Below are 19,618 nucleotides of genomic sequence, written 5' to 3'. Positions count from 1 at the left end.
GAGCCACTTGCCTGAAATCTTGAGAGGAGAAGCCATGAAAGCAAGACAGATGGACTCTATAAACAGAAGATCCGGGTTCCAGGTCCAGCTCAAGTACTAGCTCTGTCACCTTGGGAGATGACTTAACCTTCCAAGATCTCAGTTTCCTCACCTAGGCAATGAAGCTCATTGTTCCTGTTTCAGGATCTAGAAGAGAATGGAGCTAAGGCTTAGGTGTTATGCGAAGGTTGGTTACCTTTTCCCCTCCTTAAAGCACTAATGCGAAAACTAGTGGTAGCTCTTTCTCAGCCTCCCAGCCTCTTCTCGGCCACCGCTAGAGTCCCTCCACGCCACCACCTCCTCCTCGGGCCCCTCTCCTCGCAGTGGCGGCGGCTTAATTTCCCCTCCATTTCAGTAGTTCTCTTGCCTCGCAGGAAGGACTGGTCTTGGATGCTGGGAGTCTGCCTACTTTTCCCCTCCCTCCCTCCCTTCTTCCGACTCTGGGCTTGAGGACCTGTCTCCTCAGGACCCGGCGCGTTGGGGCGGAGCTCTTCACTCGGCTGCCGGGGGTCTCTGCGAAGCCGGCGCCGGGTGCGCAGCCTGCAGCGCGTCCCGCCCCGAGGGGCGGGGTGTGACCCGAGAGTTGAGATAAGAGGCGCCTGCTGTGGTGAGCGCACCGCCATACGCGGAGCTTCCTTGACGGCTCAGCCTCTCTGGCGGAGCCGCGCCTGGGGCGGCCGGGGGGCTTCTCTGCACGCAGACGCCGTGGCCCCAGCCCTCCCGCAGCCTCCGCTCTGGCTCGCCGCGCCTCCCGCCATGAGGCCGCTGTTCTACCGCTGCTGCAACACCACGTCGGTGGAGAAGGGAAACTCAGCGACGATGGGCGGGTTGCTCTTCAGCACGGGCCTCCTGGGCAACCTGCTAGCCCTGGGGCTGCTGGCGCGCTCAGGGCTGCGGACGTGCCCGCGGCGCTCGCCGCGCCCGCCGCCCTCCGTCTTCTACGTGCTGGTGTGCGGCTTGACGGTCACCGACCTGCTGGGCAAGTCCCTCGTGAGCCCCTTCGTGCTGTCCGCCTACGCGCAGAACCGGAGCCTGAGGGGCCTGGCGCCCGCATCCGGCAGCTCGCTGTGCCAAACCTTCGCCTTCTTCATGTCCTTCTTCGGGCTTGCCTCGACGCTGCAGCTGCTGGCCATGGCCCTGGAGTGCTGGCTCTCCCTGGGGCATCCCTTTTTCTACCGACGGTACATAACCCCGCGCCGGGGCGCACTGGTGGCGCCTGTCGTGGGCGCCTTCTGCCTCGCTTTCTGCTCGCTGCCCTTCGCGGGCTTCGGGAAGTTCGTGCAGTACTGCCCCGGCACCTGGTGCTTCATCCAAATGGTCCACGAGGAGCGCTCGCTGTCAGTGCTGAGCTACTCAGTGCTCTACGCCAGCCTCATGCTCCTGCTGGTCCTCGCGGTCGTGCTGTGCAACCTGAGCGCCATGCGCAACCTCTACGCGATGCACCTGCGGCTGCGGCGGCTCCCGCGCTCTGGCCCCAAGGAACGAGCAGAGCTGGCCGCCGGCGAGAGGGAAGAGACCCCGCAGCCCCTGGAGGAGCTGGATCACCTCCTGCTGTTAGCCCTCATGACTGTGCTCTTCACCATGTGCTCCCTGCCTTTAATTGTGAGTCGCTTGGCGCTAAGGCTGCGGGAGACTGAAGCGCGTCGGGCCGCAGTTGCCGGGAGGGAAGGGTGGGGCGCATTGGACGCTGTGCAAGAGGAGCTGCGCCCTGAGCCAGGGGGGTTTGTTGCTGCGTTCCCCGGATCAGCTTCCCTCCACAGCCCCCAGGAGATAGAACCCAATTTGTTGAGCCAAAAAAGGTAAAGCCACAGAAAGGTAGGGAAAGCCGGAGCCGGATGGTGTCCCCTTAGCCCCGCAGAACCTCTCCAGTTAGCAGAACCCCCTCCTCCCTGCTTTCCTCTGGGAAGATCTCAGGGTTATTTATGCACCTCAGGACTTTGAGAAGCAGACCTTGATTCCTCCTTGGCAATACGAGTCCTTTACCACTTCTCGATGGCTACGCGAGGTTTTATTTCGTTACACCCGCCCATGATTTTAGTGGCGTCAGAAATGGGCAAATGGCACCTGGGAGTTCTCCCCGGTGTTGGCGTGGAAAGGGAATAAGGGAAGGTGTGCTCCTGCCAAAGTGATTTGCACATGTGAGTGACTAAAAGCATAGGTTTAGGTATTTTTTAACTCGTGAGTAAACTTTGAGGAGTGGCGGATGCTGTTTCTGGTACTGCAGCTGCGGGGGATGGTGGCGGCAGAGGCGGAGAGGCTGTTTGGATTAGCAGATGTGTAGGAACGTTTCCCCTGGTGGTGTCGTTCTGACAACCTGTCTCGACAGGTTTTGTTTCTATCTTGGCAAGCGAGGTGACATGTAAAGCCATTATCTTGGGTTTCAATCACTAATGGGGGTGGTGGTGCAGATTGAATTACTTCATCGTTTTGCAGGTAATTTCCCTGCAAATTAGGTCTTGTGACCCTGGCCAAGACACCTAGGAGTGACTGAGGCTTGTGACCCTGGCCAAGACACCTAGGAGTGACTGAGGCTTTTTCAGCCTTGCTCCTCTCCCTCTCCAGACCCCTTGGAGTCCTGAGACTTATGTGAATAGGAAAGTTAAGTTTCTCGTGACAGTGTAGCAGCTTGGGACATTACTTTCAAGGGTGGATGAAAGTGAAATATAGTGTGATTTTTCCCTTAAATGAAGGCCTTAATGTGTTGGGCAAAGAGCTCTCTGGGTTAGGATCAGAACTCCCCAAGATAAATAAATAAATCTCTATCTATATAAACAGAGAGGTAGAGATAGAGGTATAGATATTTAGCAGTGGTTTTCAAACTTTAGCACACTCAGACTCATCAGCAGTGCTTTGAAAAGCAGAGCTGGCTGGGCCCCATTCTCCAGAGTTTCTGATGCAGACATGTTTGAAGAATTCAGCAGCCTCTTCTTCACCTGCTGATGTGGGGATCACATTTTGAGAACCACACTCTAAAGCAAGACTTAGCAATCACAGCCCACAGGCCAAATACGTCCTGCGCACTGTTTTAGTGCAGCCCTGGAGTTAAGAAGAGTTTTTATAAATAAACATGTACCATAAATTTGATGACAGGGCACATGAACTCTGAACCCCGATCAAATATGATTCCAAGAAAAAGACTCACTCTTCTCCTTAGTAGACACGTGTTACCAAAAATTGTACTCAATTATTATCACATTTTTAATTCCATCAGTTAAAATTGTAGAAATGTGTTTTCCCTCCTGTTAGTAAGTACCTACTAAATATCCACGATTTGCCTCTTGGCTCATAAAACCTAAAATGTTTGCTCTTCGGCCCTTTACAGAATATGTTTTCGGATCCTTGCTCTAGAATAAGAGCCTTGCTTACCTGTGCTGTGATAAAAGCAGAAATTAACCGAATGCCTGGACATTATGTCCTGAGTTTGAATGTTTTAGTAAGAATAATGCAGAAAGCATAATACATTGGAAAGAACATTCCATGTGACGACTCTCTAAGGAGATTTGAATAACTCACAGGGGCTTGTGAGGATTGAAGGAAATAATGGATTTGAAAATGATTTTCTAAAAAACTTGTAAAGTTTCAAAGACGTGCAATGCAGACAGCATTCTTCACAGGAGGTATCATTTCTAGAAAGGATAAGGGCTTTAGCATGGGTTTGAATCAGGTCTCATCACTTACTAAGTATAAAAGTACTTACTTATCCTTTCTAACCTCAGTTTCCTCATCTGTGATGCAGATAACTATTCTTACTCTGTAAGATAGTTTTGAAGATTTGAAGTGTTATATACACATACATACACACTAACCAGGTGCCTGGTGGCCTCAAAATTTATTATTACTAATTATTATTACTAATTATAACTTCCATTTATTATAATTGCCTGCTAGACACAGAAAATTAATTAAGAAATATGACCTCCGAAGATAGTATAATATTTTAAGGCAGTGGTTCTCAAACTTGTTCTAGTCTAAGGACCCTCTTTTCACTCTTAAAAATTATTAAGGGCCCAAAGATGTTTTATTTATGTGGATTATATCTATTAGTATTTACAATATTAGAAATTAAAAATAAGAAAAATTTTAGATATTATTGTAAAACAAGTTACAATGTACTTATTGCTTGTGTTTTTGCATAGGTGAAAGAGAAGTTTGAGATTTCAAAATTATTTAATGAATGGTAATAAAGTGTAGTAATATTAGCAGGTAACATGGGAAAAAACATGTTAAGAGCACAGAAGCACTGAGAACAATCTCTGAAAATGCACGTATGTATGTATTACCTTAGAAAGGTCTAGAAAATGCAAGAGTATGCAGCACATATTCCATTAGCCATGAGAGTGATGATATCATTCATTACACATCAGGCAGCTTCTGTGAAACTCACTGTACACTTATGAGAGGATGAAAGTGAAAAAAGACAAGTAACATCTTTTTATGAAAATAGTTTTGACCACATAGACACACTGAAAGAGTATTAAAGATGCCCATTCTTTGAAAATCACTTTTCTAAGGAAAGGATTTAGTGATTGGAAAAAATAAGGCTGTATGTGAAGGTGGGTAAACTTAAAAAAAAAAATCTTGCTCATCACATAAATATTGTATTTCATTAAGCTGGTGAAAAGTTTGTTGGAATATGATTTTTTAATTAAGTTTGTTATAATGCTGGATTAGAGCAAGATGTTTAGATTGAATTCTCAAATTTCCAATTTGATACGGTAAAAAGAAAGTATAGAGAATATGGGAGGAGCTTTAGTGGCAGTTTGCAGCACGTTCTTTAATGTATACGAAGTATTTTCATCAAAATTATTTTTACCTTAGAAAACCACAGTGTTTTGGAGGTTGGTCGGGAAGCAGGAATGGCTGAAAGAGGGTTTTCACGAATAGATGCAACATAGTAGTTGAGAGGTTTTGAGAAGCCAGGTAAAGGTATGCACAAGCTTATGTAATCGCATATATCAGAATCCATGGAGTCAGAGAAGTGGTTAGAGGACCTCCTGCATGCATTGAGATAACTCTTGTGTGTGTGCGCGTGTGTGTGTGTGTGTGTGTGTGTGTCATTTTGTTGAGCAGAAAGAATGGGTGGGATGCTCCATCCATAGGAGGCTGTTAAAGTTGTGTAAGGGATGGTAGCAAGAGACTGGCCCAGGGAAAAGGGTCAGAAGTGGATTTAAAGAGCTAGAGCAGAGGATGAGGTCTAGGGTGTGGTGATGGATGAACTGAATGGGAGAGGGCGTTGGAATCAATGTTACTGTCCTAAGCAGGGATGTCCAGCCAAGCTGTCGCTAGAGAACAGGCAACAGCAACATTTTTTTGTGGACCCCTAATTTCAACAGAGGGCGCTCTTCTCACACCAGTTCTCTTTGTGTAATGACCCGCATGCGTTTAACAAGCCAGGAATACCATTGATCATCAGAGGATTTTTCAAAAGTCTAGATTGTGTTCAAACGGATGTCTTGTGAGAATTAATAGAATATGTACTTTGATCACTGTCACAAGGGAATAAATTTGTCATACTTTTAGTAAACTCAAAAAATAAATAAAATTAAAAGGCCGTTTGTAGAATATTACATTTCTAATACAAATCAGGTGACTTGAAAGTACAAATAACCTAATAATATGCAATAGAATTGATATGGATAAATAGTGTACAGAAATAAAATTTGTCTTAATTATATAAACATCATTCAGTTACCCAGATCCCAACTAATCAAGCATTCTCAAATAGTAAGAATTATATCTTGCTGCACTCCACTTTGAGGAGAAAGGAGCAGATATAAAGATTAAAGTCATAAAAAGTGTTTGCTTTTTCAGTCAACTCAAGTGTGTAGCCTGTTGTCATCCATTTATTCACTCATCTCAGATTTGGAACCTACAACATTCCAGGCACTGTAATTCATTGTGGGGATATAAAATGAGAGAAACATCCCATCTGCCCACAGAGCTATAATACTGGGGGTGAGAGGGAGTGACTAGGGCCAGAAAGGAGTTAGAAAAGGAAAGGATTGACTCCTAATTGATAAAATAATAATAATAGCTAATTATTGAATTATTCTTAATGCAAGGACCTGTTCTCAAGGTTGTACTCATACTATCTCATGCAAATTTCATAACAATCCTGAAAGATAGGTGCAATTATCCCCATTGTATGGATGAGGAAACAGAGTAACTTGCCTGAAGTAACACAGCCAGTGAGGCGATTCTATCTAACCTGGATGGTCGGACTCTAAAGCTGATGAGCTCAACCACCACCTTAACCATCACCAGAGGCTTCGTGATGGGGGTAATGTTTTAGGTCAACCTGGAAAGAAACTAGGATTTGAGCATGTAATCAATTTCCACATCTGTAAAATGGAGATAATGAACATACTTACTTCACAGGACTTCCGTAAGGATGAAACAAACTTTTAAAAGTAAAACACTTAGAACGGTGCCTGAGAATATGAAGCTCTGTGTGGACATTAGCCATTATTATTACTCTTAGTATTATTAAGCAGTGATGATGGGAGAGGGCTTCCAGATAAACTCCGTTCTTCCTAAGTGCACTAGATGGGAGTATCTGAGCCTACAGAAAAGAGAATAAAAAGCTAAGGAAACAATTATGAGAACATACATCTTCTCATATCCCTGATTGCGTTGAATGGGTCTGGTCTGTGTACTTATTCATATCCCCTCCCATTAACTTTGAGTTTGCATATTTTCTGGACCATTAGAGTCCATTTTGTCCCATTATGGATTTAGAATCTTAATGAGCATGGGCGATGTAAGAGCACTGAGAAAAAGTGGCTGGCCTCCAACTGAGTGGGAGACAGTTGTAGTGCTGGTCTAGACAGCAGTGTCGGCTGAATGGCAGGAAAGGGATGAAGCAGTTTGCAGGGCTCCCAAGAGGCCAGAGAGCTCAAGGAAGAGCAAGACAATACAGGAGTGTCTGGGCACAGGTAAGTAGGCTTATCGCTCTGTGTATGTTTCTTTTTTCTTCCTAGTCTGAAAAGAGGGTGACGACCACAGAATGATAAGCATCTGTGCTAAAAATGAGTAATTTACCCAAGTTGTCTTCTGTCTTTCCACTGGAATATGTCCTGTCTCTTCACGTTGATTAAACGTTTCTGTTTCAGATGGACTCACAGACATAGAAAACAAACTTATGGCTATCAAAGGAGAAATCAGGGGCAGGGATAAATAAGGGATTTGGGATTAACAGATACACACTGCTATATATAAAATAGATAGACAAGGACCTGCTGTATAGCACAGGGAACTGTATATCTTGTCATAACCTATATTGGAAAAGAATCTGAAAAAGAAAAAAATACATTTATATGTATATACATATACATGCTGTACACCTAAAACATTGCCAATCAGCTATACTTCAATAGAAAAAAATTCAGGGAAAGAAGAAACAAGTTTCTGTTTCATGGGTGTCTCCACACATGTGACATTTCACAAGTGTGACTTATTTCTGGGCTAACTAAGAATGGAGGACCGGAAGGAGGCAGAGGAAAAAGGGAAGAGAATCAGTATCTATGGGAGTGAGGTGACTCTGTAAACGACTCAGTAGACTAGATTTGTCCCACTTCAGCTCTTCCTCTACACCGCCAGGTAGGGAGCGGGCAACTCTAGCCCTGCCACACTCACCACAGGTGGACCAGCTCCAGGGACTTAGCCATGGGCTCCCAGGAGGACCTGGCTTCCACTGAGCCTCCCAGGTCGGCCCTGCACCTCCCTGGCTTCTCACTGGCACCCATCCACTGTGGTGGCCTTAGCTGCTTGCAAGTTTACCCAAATGAATACTCCAAGCCAAGCTGCCGTACTCTTACGGAAGAGTAATGTTTCCTAAGTGAAGTAAGTGAATTTGTTGCGGCCATCGACCTTCCGCTCTCCTAATTGAATGTTTTTCTTTAAAACAGTATCGTGCTTACTACGGAGCGTTTAAAGCTGTTCACGAGAAAAATGGAACTGCTGAAGAAACTGAAGACCTCCGAGCCTTACGCTTCCTCTCTGTGATCTCCATTGTGGACCCTTGGATTTTCATCATTTTCAGAACATCGGTATTTCGGATGTTTTTTCACAAAATTTTCATAAGGCCTCTTACGTATAGAAACTGGCACAGCAATTCTTGCGGAACTAGCGTGGAATCCAGGCTGTGACGGTGTGTTAACCTCTCTGGTAAACTCAGGAATATATCACATTTTCTGGCAAAGAACCATGATCAAAAATATCTTACAAGTTATATCCTTAAAAGCTATGTCCCATAACAAAACATCTAAATGTATTTTCAAAACTATTCGATCGATCTTAATAATATGTTGTCACTCTTTATTCGAGAACCAGTTCAGTGGGGTTTTTCATTTTGAGTAGCAACTACAATTTCATATATTGTAAACAATGTTAAAAGTCTTAAAGCAATGATAGTAATTATTCCATTGTTTGTACTTGGTGTCCCTAATTTTTTAAGGCGGTCTTGAGACCTCTGGGTCTTTATTTAAATTCAGTAGAAACAACACAGTTTACAATTATGTGATAGGTGTCCTTAAATTTTCTTACCCTCTTTATTTCTAGTGGAACCTGATTTGTTTATTTTGCATCACAAGTGCCCCTGTTTAATTCTTTCCTTTGCCAACTGATACAAGTATAGCCTGAATTACAGATGCTCCTCTGAAAAGGGTGATAGAAAATATAACTAGGTGAGGCGTTTGGAGGGTCCTTCCCCCAGCCACCCTCTGGGAAAACGCTCACCACCTTGTGTGAAGAGGCGAAGCTGTAAATAAGTAAACGAAAGGCAAGATGTGACTATGATCTACACCCTAGAGAAGAAAACATTCTTTTTACCCTTTGAAGTCCAGTTTCTTGTGTGTTGAGGTAGGGGTGTCAGTAGGCATGAAAATTTGGAGTGGCTACAAAATGTTGTTTCAGTTTTTGGAACCTCCATTTTGTAGGTTTATCAAAATAATGGATTCTTTGGTGGGGAGGGATTTATGGTCTTTGGAAGACAGGGATGTATGACTTCCCAGAGAGTGTGTTTACTAAGCATGGCTGTGACACAGCCAGGCATTCAGCACAGGGACAAGCTCACTCGGGACTCAGTCAGCCTCAGCTGAGAGCAGTGACAATGACCTTAACTTCTACATGTTAAAGCCATATTCTGCCCTTGGTGGAGACCGTAAGACCTTATTGAGGTTCCTGAGAGATACGCTTTCAATCTGGAGCAGAATATGGCCCAGATGGAGCACCACCAAGCACTTTAATTGTACATAATGTTTACAAAGGTTAGCAACACTATGACCAAAAGGGAAAAGTGGGGAAAATACAGCTGCAGCTGTTAAACTAAGCAAGAGACCGTAGACCCAGCCTGCAGGGAAGAACTTTCACCTTGGGTAAAAGATGAAAGTTTTTTCATGGGGGCGTCAGAGGGGTTTCAGCATCTGTGGTGTACCTGACACACTCAGACTCTGAGCTGGACACCTGAATAGCCTGAAACCCCCATTCAGCCATCCCTTCCAAAGATCAGAGTATTTGCCTTACTTTCAGCTTAGCAGCAGCCCCATTTTTTCACCTCTGGTTTATCTCAGAGGTGGTATTGACCTGGAAATATATGTGTAATTTTTGTGTGTAGCAAAACTGTGAAATGGCCAAATTAGGAATACAGGAATTATAATCTGAGAGTATGATGTGATGAAAAATGCACTTGTTTTCAAGTTTAACTCTCGTTTGTATATTTAATTTGTAAGTACCTTTATGTGTTTCATTGTCAGAGGAAGTGCATCTGTTTCATGCTCTCCTTTTGGAAGGTGTGTTATGATCATTATCAAGATCATTTGAAAAGTTCCCAGATACATCAATAAACATAACTTTATGATATTTTGCAAAGAAAATTACTTTTCTTTAGTTTTTTTTAGTTTTTTTTTTTAGTTTTAGTTTAGTTTTTTTTTTTTTTTTAGTTTGGTTTAGTTTTTTTATTTTGTTTTGTTTTGTTGTTTTGAGTAAAGGGCTACCAGCAGTCTTTCACTCTCTAGAAGTTTAATAGTGAGCATTTTTATAGGCTGTTCTATTAGCATATGTATTCCTTTAAACAAGTTTGCACAGGTTAATCCAAGGAGGTAGTGGTGCTTTCTGTTTAACACAGAATGTAGATATAACATCTGGATGAAATCCATGTTAAGTTAAAAGTCAACTCTTCAATGATCTTCATTGATTTACTCATTAGATCCTTAAACATTAAATAAGTTTTAATTGACACATACCTTGGGTCAGGCAATTAGTTAGGTGCGGAGGAAAAAAATACATAAGACTTGGGCTTCCCTGGTGGCACAGTGGTTGAGAGTCCGCCTGCCGATGCAGGGGACACGGGTTCGTGCCCCGGTCTGGGAAGATCCCACGTGCCACGGAGCAGCTGCGCCCGTGAGCCATGGCCGCTGAGCCTGTGCGTCCGGAGCCTGTGCTCCGCAACGGGAGAGGCCACAGCAGTGAGAGGCCCGCGTACCGCAAAAAAAAAAAAAAAAACCCATAAGACTTAGTTCTGGCGCATGATTTGCTCATTGTCCAGTGGGGGAGACAAGCACGTAAACAGTTACAACAGAGTATGGAAATCCCAGTGATAAATGTGCACACACAGTCCCATTACAGAAGAGGAAACCTGAACTAGGGGTGTTGTGTAGGGTTATCAGAACTTCACAGTGAGAAGATGCTTAAGTGAAATATTGAAGATGAGTAGGAATTTTGACTCCAGTTGAAAACTAAAAAATGGTCTACATAAAACTAAAATAGTCTACATAAGAGGAAATACATGTGGTTAATAAATGTAGAAAAATTCCTGTCTAATCAAAGAAATGCTAAATTAAAATCAAATTATCAAGGACCACACACAAAAATAATTATGACTGTCAATAACAGAAAGGCTGTTAGTAGATAAAAGGAACACTTGTGCTCCCCTGGTGAGTTTGTAAATTTGTCCACCTTTTCTTGATAGCAACCTGACAGTGCGTATCAGGAGCCTACAAGTGTTCTTTTCTACCATTCCAGTGACTCCACTCTAGAATTCTCTTCCAGAGGGGCTGTCACCGTTATGTGCAAAACTCTTCTTTGTAGCATTATTTATAATAGCGAAAAGATGAAAATGAAATCATCTACCTGACCGAAACGGGTTAAACAAACTCTTCAGGTATAACATAGATACACACACAAACATATATGAAAATTATGTAGCCATTAAAAAAAGACATTTTCAAATAATTTATAAAAATTGAGAAGAAAGCTTACAGTGTAATACGAGGTGATAAAAAGCATGATACAATGTATTTTAAGGTATGATCCATAATTAAATATGCATATAAAATACCTTGAAAAAATAAACCAAAGAATCAAAGTGTGAACCACAGTTATCTTTTTTGTGGACACTTTTTCCCACAATTCTTCATATTTTCCAAGTTTTAAAATAATACATCAAAATTTCTTTTATGTGAAATTCTTTTTTTAAAAGAATGAATAGAAATGGACTGAGAAGACAAGGGGGAAAGGCACGAACGGAAATCTTTCACATCTAAAGGACCAGTATGTGCAAAGCCATGCAGGAATAAAGGAGTGTGGCATGTCCAGGCTTAGTTAGTAGCTTCATTTGGCGGAAGCTTGGGAATTATGAGCAGAGGTGGCAGGAAAAGAAGCTGAAAAGAGGGGCAAGTTTCCCACCATCAGGGGTGTTTGGTGCAGGGGTGGAGGTTTGGAGCTCTCGTGGGGCCCATATACATGCTGGAGACTTTGAAGCCAGGGTGCAGTCAGAATGGAGTTTGAGGAAGGCCGTGCTGGTGGTATGAATTGTGGATGGTCAGGTGGGAGGCCTCGTGTGGTTGTGCAGTCCGTGCACTAAACCAGGGTGCTGGTTAAGGAAGAGAGTGGGACTCTCTTGCGGGGCTGCTTGCCTGGAAGTGCAGTTCATCGGCTTAGAAGAAAGGGCCCCCTTTGATGATCTTTCTACTGGGAGGAGGGACAAAAAAGGCAAATATGCAGGCCCAGGAGTGCCCTGCTGCCAGGGAGGGAAAGACGTGAGAAGGAGCTGAATTCAAGCAGTGCCAGGGAGAGGTAAGTTGCACAGCTTTTTAGTAGGTAGAGCTGATGGCGAGGATTCCAACTTATGACTCAGTTGTGCCTTTATTCTTCTTTCAATATACTCGGGAACAAGTGAGGGAAGGGAAAAATTCTGAAAAAAAGTCTCTTTTTCTTTTTCTTTTTTTCCTGACATTCCCAGTATACCTGGACAGAAGATTGCAGTTATGACTCTAATGAAGTTTCTGGGTCATCTATAGATTTTAATTATATACTACCCAGCCACGTTATTAAAGGGCCAATGATTAGGACTGTTAATTTAGTTCCAGAAGTCTATCAAAGGCTGACTGGGCTAGGTACTCCTGAAGCTTTAGGGGAGAGAAGGGATTCCACAAATAAAACCACTAGGATGATGGAGCCGCTGCTCCACCAAAAAAGAAAAAGAAAAAAGAAAATACCAGCCAGAAGACCAAAAAATATGCAAAAGACTCCATTCATCATGTTTCTCTGAACTCTGATTCTCAGATCTTTTCAGTTGCAGATAATCACTGACACCTAACTCCCCAAAGCATTTTATCTGTAATGTTCTCAAGGGAGTTAACAATATTTCCATACAGGCAGCCACCATGGATCATTGTTTCACATGCTCATAGTACTAATGGCAGTGAGGAACCTTTGGCCCATGTAGGGAAAGATGCTCCCCCAGACATGCTGCTTCTTCATCCTCATCCAGATGCTTATTGGGCCTAAGCCTGACAGCTGTTCTGTTGTGAAAGAAAACCAACTAAAGGGCATTCATCACAGAACAACATTACCAGAGATTATGTCTAAAGGTGAGCTTTCATTAGGGGACTAATTATATAATTTTAGCTCAATTTAGAATAGAAATCTCCATTAAAATATGTAAAGTTATTTTTAAACTTTTGTAATTTGACCTTTTTATAAATTTTTGGAAATATATTTTATGTTTCATCTTCTTTTCCAGGCTTCAAAATATTTGAGGACTAGATATTCACCTATTTTTTTTTTGTCTTTTCCCATAATGGCATGAACTGTGGAAGGGCAAAAATAGATTATAAATATATATTGATTAAAAGGTTCTCTCTCCCATGATTTCCCCAAAACATAAGTATACTCGATAAGAGGCTGCTATAACTTGGTCAGAGATTCTGCTGTATCTGAGAGGAATGTTCTTACTTCAGCATATAAGGACATTTTCCTTAGGTTACCCAAAGGCGAAAATAATAAAATGCAGGAGAAAATATTTCTGCTCCATATTTTTCCTACTGTTATAGACATTGTGGAAATTAACATGTTTCAGTTTTATCCAGGACTAGAAATTCATAATTAACAAAATTAACAGTATGAAAAGTTTATTAGGCATTTAAAAATTGTAAAGACAACTTTGTCTTACTGGCAAAGAGAGTTTGGCGACTTCTCTTGTAATTCCTCTCAGGAGTGAGGCTGGGATTGTCGGTCTAGGTATTCCCAGTATGGCCTTCAGGTGGAGGAGAGCCGAGCCTACAGGTGAGGAGTGGTATGTAATTAGGGCTTGCTTTCCCTGCCTCTCCACAATTGCCTAACTTGTTGCAACAAATCAGCAGGTCTCACCTGATATCAGAAGGGTAAAAATTTCAATCTGCCAGACAATTAAAAAAAAAAAACTGCATGTACTCAGGAGTCAGTCCAGTCTTAAAAATACTTGCAATGAATCCATCCATGCTCTGGTTACAGAGTAAACGATATCAAATACAAAGAGAAGAAGAAATAAACTTGGTTGTTTCTTTGTTTTTACTTTTTGCTACTTAAATCCTGACACCCGTGAGAATAAGGCTCCGGACGCGCAGGCTCAGCGGCCACGGCTCACGGGCCCAGCCGCTCCGCGGAATGTGGGATCCTCCCAGACCGGGGCACGAACCCGTGTCCCCTGCACGGACTCTCAACCACTGCACCACCAGGGAAGCCCTATAATGATTCTTAATTCATAGAAACCTCTTACAAACCAATCAGAAACCCAGGACAAATTAGAATATAAAAATAATACAATTTAGGGCAAATGTTACCAAGCGCTGCAGTATGGGGCAAAGATCTAAAAGCAAAGCCCTAAATCAAAGATAATTGACATTCAAGATTAGCCTAGTAGTGCATCATATAGACACCTGGACAAACAATGAAGTTGATAGTTTGCTGACATCAATTTCTTATTGGTACAAATAGGAGATGGAAACAGTAAGTGTCACACAGCACAATTCATTGTGAATTGGGAAGACTTCTTTAATTCCCCCCAATTTAAAAATCACTCGGAGTTCTCAATTACGTTAAAAAGACAAAGTGCAATGATTTACTCGTTATGATTGACACATCCAAAATAAAATGACCTCCCCCCCAAACTAAAATGGGACCAAAGAGCTATCCTTCAAGTGGAAACAAATAGTAATATCAGGCAAAGTAGAATTTGGGGTAAGTTTTAATTGGTTAAATGGTTAAAAAGTTCACCTGTGGCTGTAAGATACAATCAGTAGTGAATACCTTACAGCCTTGACTCATTTTTACCGAACAACATGTCAAAAGTACAAAGGAAAAAACACTAGAAACAGGAGAAATTGAAAAATCACTAGTCATGGATGATTTTCATGCCCACCAGCAATGAAAAATAGATCAAATGATAAAAAGACATCTGTTTAAATACATTGCTATTTCTGTTATCACATCATTCAAAACTCAGATGGATTTTTATTCAATAGGCAGAGTATATTTAGCATGGTCTGTTTTTAAGCATAGACTATGACATAGTCCTGTAATTCACTTTGGGGGGGCCTTAGAAACACCTGCAGAAAGGCATACTGTGGTCCTCCAGAGTAGCTCAAACCCACGCTCAACAAGAGGCTTGGATGACTGCAAAAGATACAGTCCTTATGTGTGTGCGGGCAGAGAAAAAGGACAGTGTTTCAAACATGAACCCCATACTTAAAATCATACTGTTACCACCCTTTTGAGTCAGACCCCAACAAGGGTCCTCCTGACCCATATCACTGGAGCCAATAGAACGAGACCAAACTTGGTTCAGAAGCACAGGAAAGCTTTATTCTTTGATGAAAGAACTGAGAGGTGCGAGCTCCCATTCTAGAGCAGGTGCTCTCCTGGATAGGCTGTGGGCGGAGCTTCTTTATCCTGCTCTTGACAGACGGGGAGGGGGCGAGTTCTCCAGGGGCTTAGGCAGGTGTGCTTCTTAGGCTCCAGACCGCAGTGCCTCGGGCAGCGTCTCTGCACACGGCCCGCCACTGCCATCTTGAATTGTGTCGTGTGTAGCGCTTCTGCACTGCCCAGCGAGACAGCAGAGCATTCGGGTGCATGGGTTTTGTGTTGGTAACTAATCCAACGTGTTAGGTGCAAGACCTCTGCATATGGTCCCTTATAGGCCGGCGAAACTAGACTAAGCACAAAAGAAGGGGTTAGACCTTATCACCTGGATTCCATCTTATTTTTCCTGGGGATGCCAGGAGGCTTTACTGGTGACAAGGACGGATCCTCTGTCTGTTAGCTGTTCATTTGTGATCAGCTGCTTTGTGCATGCAAACTCTGTATACTGCGAGCCAGGATGAGTATCAGTCAGGATTTTATTTGATAATAGCGATTCGCCAAAGCAGCAAAGGAGAAGTCAGCTGGTGAGTTATATCATTGTAACAGGCAGCGTCTAACAGAGCTGCCAGTGATTCCTGTCTCCTGGGGTTCATGCCTTTGTGAAATCTCTTCCTCTCCAGTGCGAGCTGGACCCAGAAACTTGCTCCTAAGGAGTGGAATACAGCAAAAAACATCTGGGACGTTACACTCCAGCTTTGGTAACAGAAAAGACTGTGGCTTTTGCCTCACGTGCTTGCTCTGATGGAAACCAGCTGCCATGCTGTGAGAGGCTCACATGGGCAAAAAACTGAGGGAGGTCCCTAGCCAAGAGCCTGTCCAGAGCTGGAGGCCTCAGTGCAACAACCCATGAGGAACTGAATCCTCCTACAGCCGCATGAACCTTCTTGGAAGTGGAAACTTCCGAATCCAGCCTTGAGATGGCTGCAGCCCCCGCCAACGCCTCTGCTGCGACCTTGAGAGAGACCCAGAGGACCCAGCTGAGCGACGCTCAAAATCACCCAGAAACCGTGAGAAAAATGTTGTTTTAAGTCGCTAAATTTGGGGGTAATTTTTTCTGCAGTCATAGATAACTAATGCAATCATGACTATTAAATCAATGGCTATACAAATTATACACAAATCCATAACATACTTTGTTGATAAATACGATACATGAAACAGTTATAAGCCTTGATGTTATACTCGGCTACAAGGGAAATCTCAACACATGTAAGAAGGCAGAAATCGAACATTTCATCTTCTCTGGTTAGGAAACACATTTTTATTTAAGTGGAAACCAAAAAAACTCTCCAATTACTTGGAAATGTTAACTTTTTTGTATCATATTAAATGGTGCATAAAACGTGCATATACTGTTTAATAGTTATAAAGTGACCATTCAAGAAAACGCCGTGCAGGTCAAGAAACAGAACCAGAGGTGAACACTATCCTGATGTTGGGATAACACATGTACTCTCTTGTGTCTTTCTCCCTAGCTTAGCACTGTCTCAGATCAGATTCCTCCCCTGCAGAGGAGAGACAGGGATTCAGGTGTGTGTGATTTGTGGAGCTCGTGCCCTCAGGAAAAAGGTGGTAAAGGACACAGGGACAGGGCAGGGACAGGGCAGGGACAAGAGCTAAGCAAGGATGAGGTCTCGGCTTCAGCCTGATCCCCAAGGGACCATGGAGCCTGGAAAGCACCACTGTGTTGGTACCGCGTGTCATAAGCAATCTTTGGCCTGGGTGTACTGGGGGCGGCCTTCAGGTCGGGCAATTTTCCAGAGCAGGGGCCACCTGTGAACTATTAGCAGCCAATACTCATAGGGGCTGAGGAGTGGGTGCCCTGGCCTGGAAAAAGGGATGTGGGCAGCATCCACTACGTATTATGTTTGAGATTCACCTCACTGTCTGTGTGGCTGCAGTTCATATGATATCATTGCCGAATAATATTCTATTGTATGAATATATCATATGCTGCCAATGAACATTTAGGTCGGTTCCCGATTTGTTTATTACAAACAATGCTGCTTTGGCTATTTTATCATTACTATGTCAGACGGGTAAAAGAGTATGTCTAATACCTAGGAGGGGAATTTTGGAATTGTAGGGTATGTGTCTCTTCTACTTTATTATATTATAAAAAAATTGTTTTCCGGGCTTCGCTGGTGGCGCAGTGGTTGAGCGTCCACCTGCCGATGCAGGGGACGCGGGTTCGTGCCCCGGTCCGGGAAGATCCCACATGCCGCGGAGAGGCTGGGCCCGTGAGCCATGGCTGCTGAGCCTGCACGTCTGGAGCCTGTGCTCCGCAACGGGAGAGGCCACAACAGCGAGAGGCCCGCGTACCGCAAAAAAAAAAAAAAAAAAGATTTTCAATTTACAATACCACCAGCATTGTTTGGTAGCATTGCTCCACTTGAATCTCTGGACTTAGCCATTCTGGTAACTTTTAATGGTATCTCACTGAGGTTTTACATCTTTATTGGAGTATAATTGCTTTACAATGGTGTGTTAGTTTCTGCTTTATAACAAAGTGAATCAGTTATACATATACATATGTTCCCATATCTCTTCCCTCTTGCGTCTCCCTCCCTCCCCTCCCACCCTCCCTATCCCACCCCTCTAGGTGGTCACAAAGCACCGAGCTGATCCCCCTGTGCTATGCGGCTGCTTTCTCACTGAGGTTTTAATGTGTTTTCCTTTTTATTAATGATGTTGTACAACTTTTCATAGATTAATTGGTTTGGAAGTTCTCTTTTTATAAAACTTTTGTTCAAGTCTTTTGCCTAGGTTTATCATATAATGTCTTTTTTTTTCTTATTGACTTGTAGATGTCCTATCTACTGTTACTTTGTTAGTTATATGTGTTGCAAAAATATTTTCCCATTCTGTAATCTGTCTTTTCAGTCTCTCTATGGTGACTTTTAATGAACAGAAGCTTTTATTTATTGGAATCTAATTTATTAAGCTTTTCTTTTATGGTTAAGCTTTTTATGTCCTGATTGAAAATTTTTTTCCTAACATGGAATCATGAAATATTTTTCCACATTATTTTATAAAAGCTTTATAGTTTTACCTTCACTCTTGGGTGTCAATCCACCTATAATTTACTTTGTGTATGGTGTGATGTAGATATTCAGTTTTATACTTTTTTACCATATAAATAACCAGTTGTCTTCAGTTGAACTTTTAACCAAAAAATTCATCCTTTCCTCAATGGTATTAAATATTATCTCTGTCACATATCAGGTTTCCAAATTTGTGTCTTTTTGTAGTCTCTCTATACTATTCCATTGGCTTGTTTTCTTAGTTACTGTAATTTTACAGTACCTGGTACACTATTTCTTCTACCTAATTCTTTTTCAAGTGGACCCTGCTAATCTTAGTTATTTGTGTTTCTGTATAAAATTTAAAATAAGCTTGCCAATTTACACCAAAAACAAACAAAAAACCTGCCGGGAGTTTTACTGGGATTGCACTTGATCTATTGATCCATTTGGTATATCTCCCAATTTACTTTTTATTAAATTATAATATACAGAAAAGTATGGAAACTATAAGTAGACAAATTAAACACACTAAGTAACCAGCACCCAGATCAAAAAACAGAATACCAGAATCTCAGGCCTCTAAAGAACCCATTTTAGCTACCATCCTCACCCACAACAGGTACTAATATCATGTATTAATTTTGTCTACTTTTGAACTTTATTGAAATAGGAAAAATAAGTCACACCGTATGTACTTGGCTTTTTTTTCATTCAGCGTTATGCTTATGAAATTCATCCATGTTGTTCAGATAGCTATATTTTGTTTACTCAGCGTTGTAGTGTGTAGTCTTCCATAGTATGAATTTATCACAATAGGTTATTCCATTCCATTGTAGATAGACATTTGAGTTATTTCTAGTTGGGGCTATTACAGATAGTAATATACATTCTTGTACACATCTTTTAGGAACGTAAGCATGCATTTCTCTTAAGGAAATAAGTGGGAATGTAATTGCTAGGTCATAAGTTTTGTCTTTGGTACATACTGCAAGCAGTCTTCCAAAATGGAGTGTATTAATTTATACTTCCATGGCAGTGTGTGAAACTTCTAGTCGATCCACATGCTAATCAATACTTCACATACTGTCTTTCTATTTCAGTTTAGCCGTTCTGGGACTGTATAGTGGTATCATGTTGTGGTGTTAATTTGCGTATTCCTGTATACACTTTTTCATGTGTTTATTGGCCTCTGGATATCCCTGTCTGTGAAGGCTCTGTTAAAGTCTTTTTCCCATTTATAAAAGGTTGTCTGCCATTTGCTTATTGATTTATGCCATCTCATCATCCGAATCTATTAGGTTCTTAAATTTAGGCAGTATGTGGCAAAATTTTGTACAGAGAAGGAATTCTATGAAATCCAATCTATTTGTTTTCTG

At 42.3% G+C, this 19,618-nt stretch overlaps 1 protein-coding gene across 2 annotated transcripts; it reads left to right on the top strand.

Moving 5' to 3' along the window:
- Positions 1-298: 298 nt before the first annotated feature.
- PTGDR (prostaglandin D2 receptor) lies at positions 299-18,665 on the top strand. 2 transcript variants are annotated; one of them, XM_019923876.3, is made up of 3 exons: positions 299-1,641; positions 7,947-8,087; positions 15,837-18,665. In XM_019923876.3, exons 1-3 carry the CDS (start codon positions 796-798, stop codon positions 15,864-15,866), a joined length of 1,017 nt encoding a protein of 338 aa, XP_019779435.2. In that variant the 5' UTR covers positions 299-795; the 3' UTR covers positions 15,867-18,665. The 2 variants fall into 2 exon arrangements, with proteins under 2 accessions (XP_019779435.2, XP_019779434.2); XM_019923875.3 differs by lacking the exon at positions 15,837-18,665 and having other exon boundaries at positions 7,947-13,963.
- The last annotated feature ends 953 nt before the right edge of the window (positions 18,666-19,618 follow it).

Source organism: Tursiops truncatus, chromosome 2, assembly GCF_011762595.2.
Source record: "Tursiops truncatus isolate mTurTru1 chromosome 2, mTurTru1.mat.Y, whole genome shotgun sequence".
In the NCBI taxonomy this organism is placed as follows: domain Eukaryota; kingdom Metazoa; phylum Chordata; class Mammalia; order Artiodactyla; family Delphinidae; genus Tursiops; species Tursiops truncatus.
The sequence above is the reverse complement of the archived record's forward strand: the minus strand, read 5'-3'. Positions and strand labels throughout refer to the sequence as shown.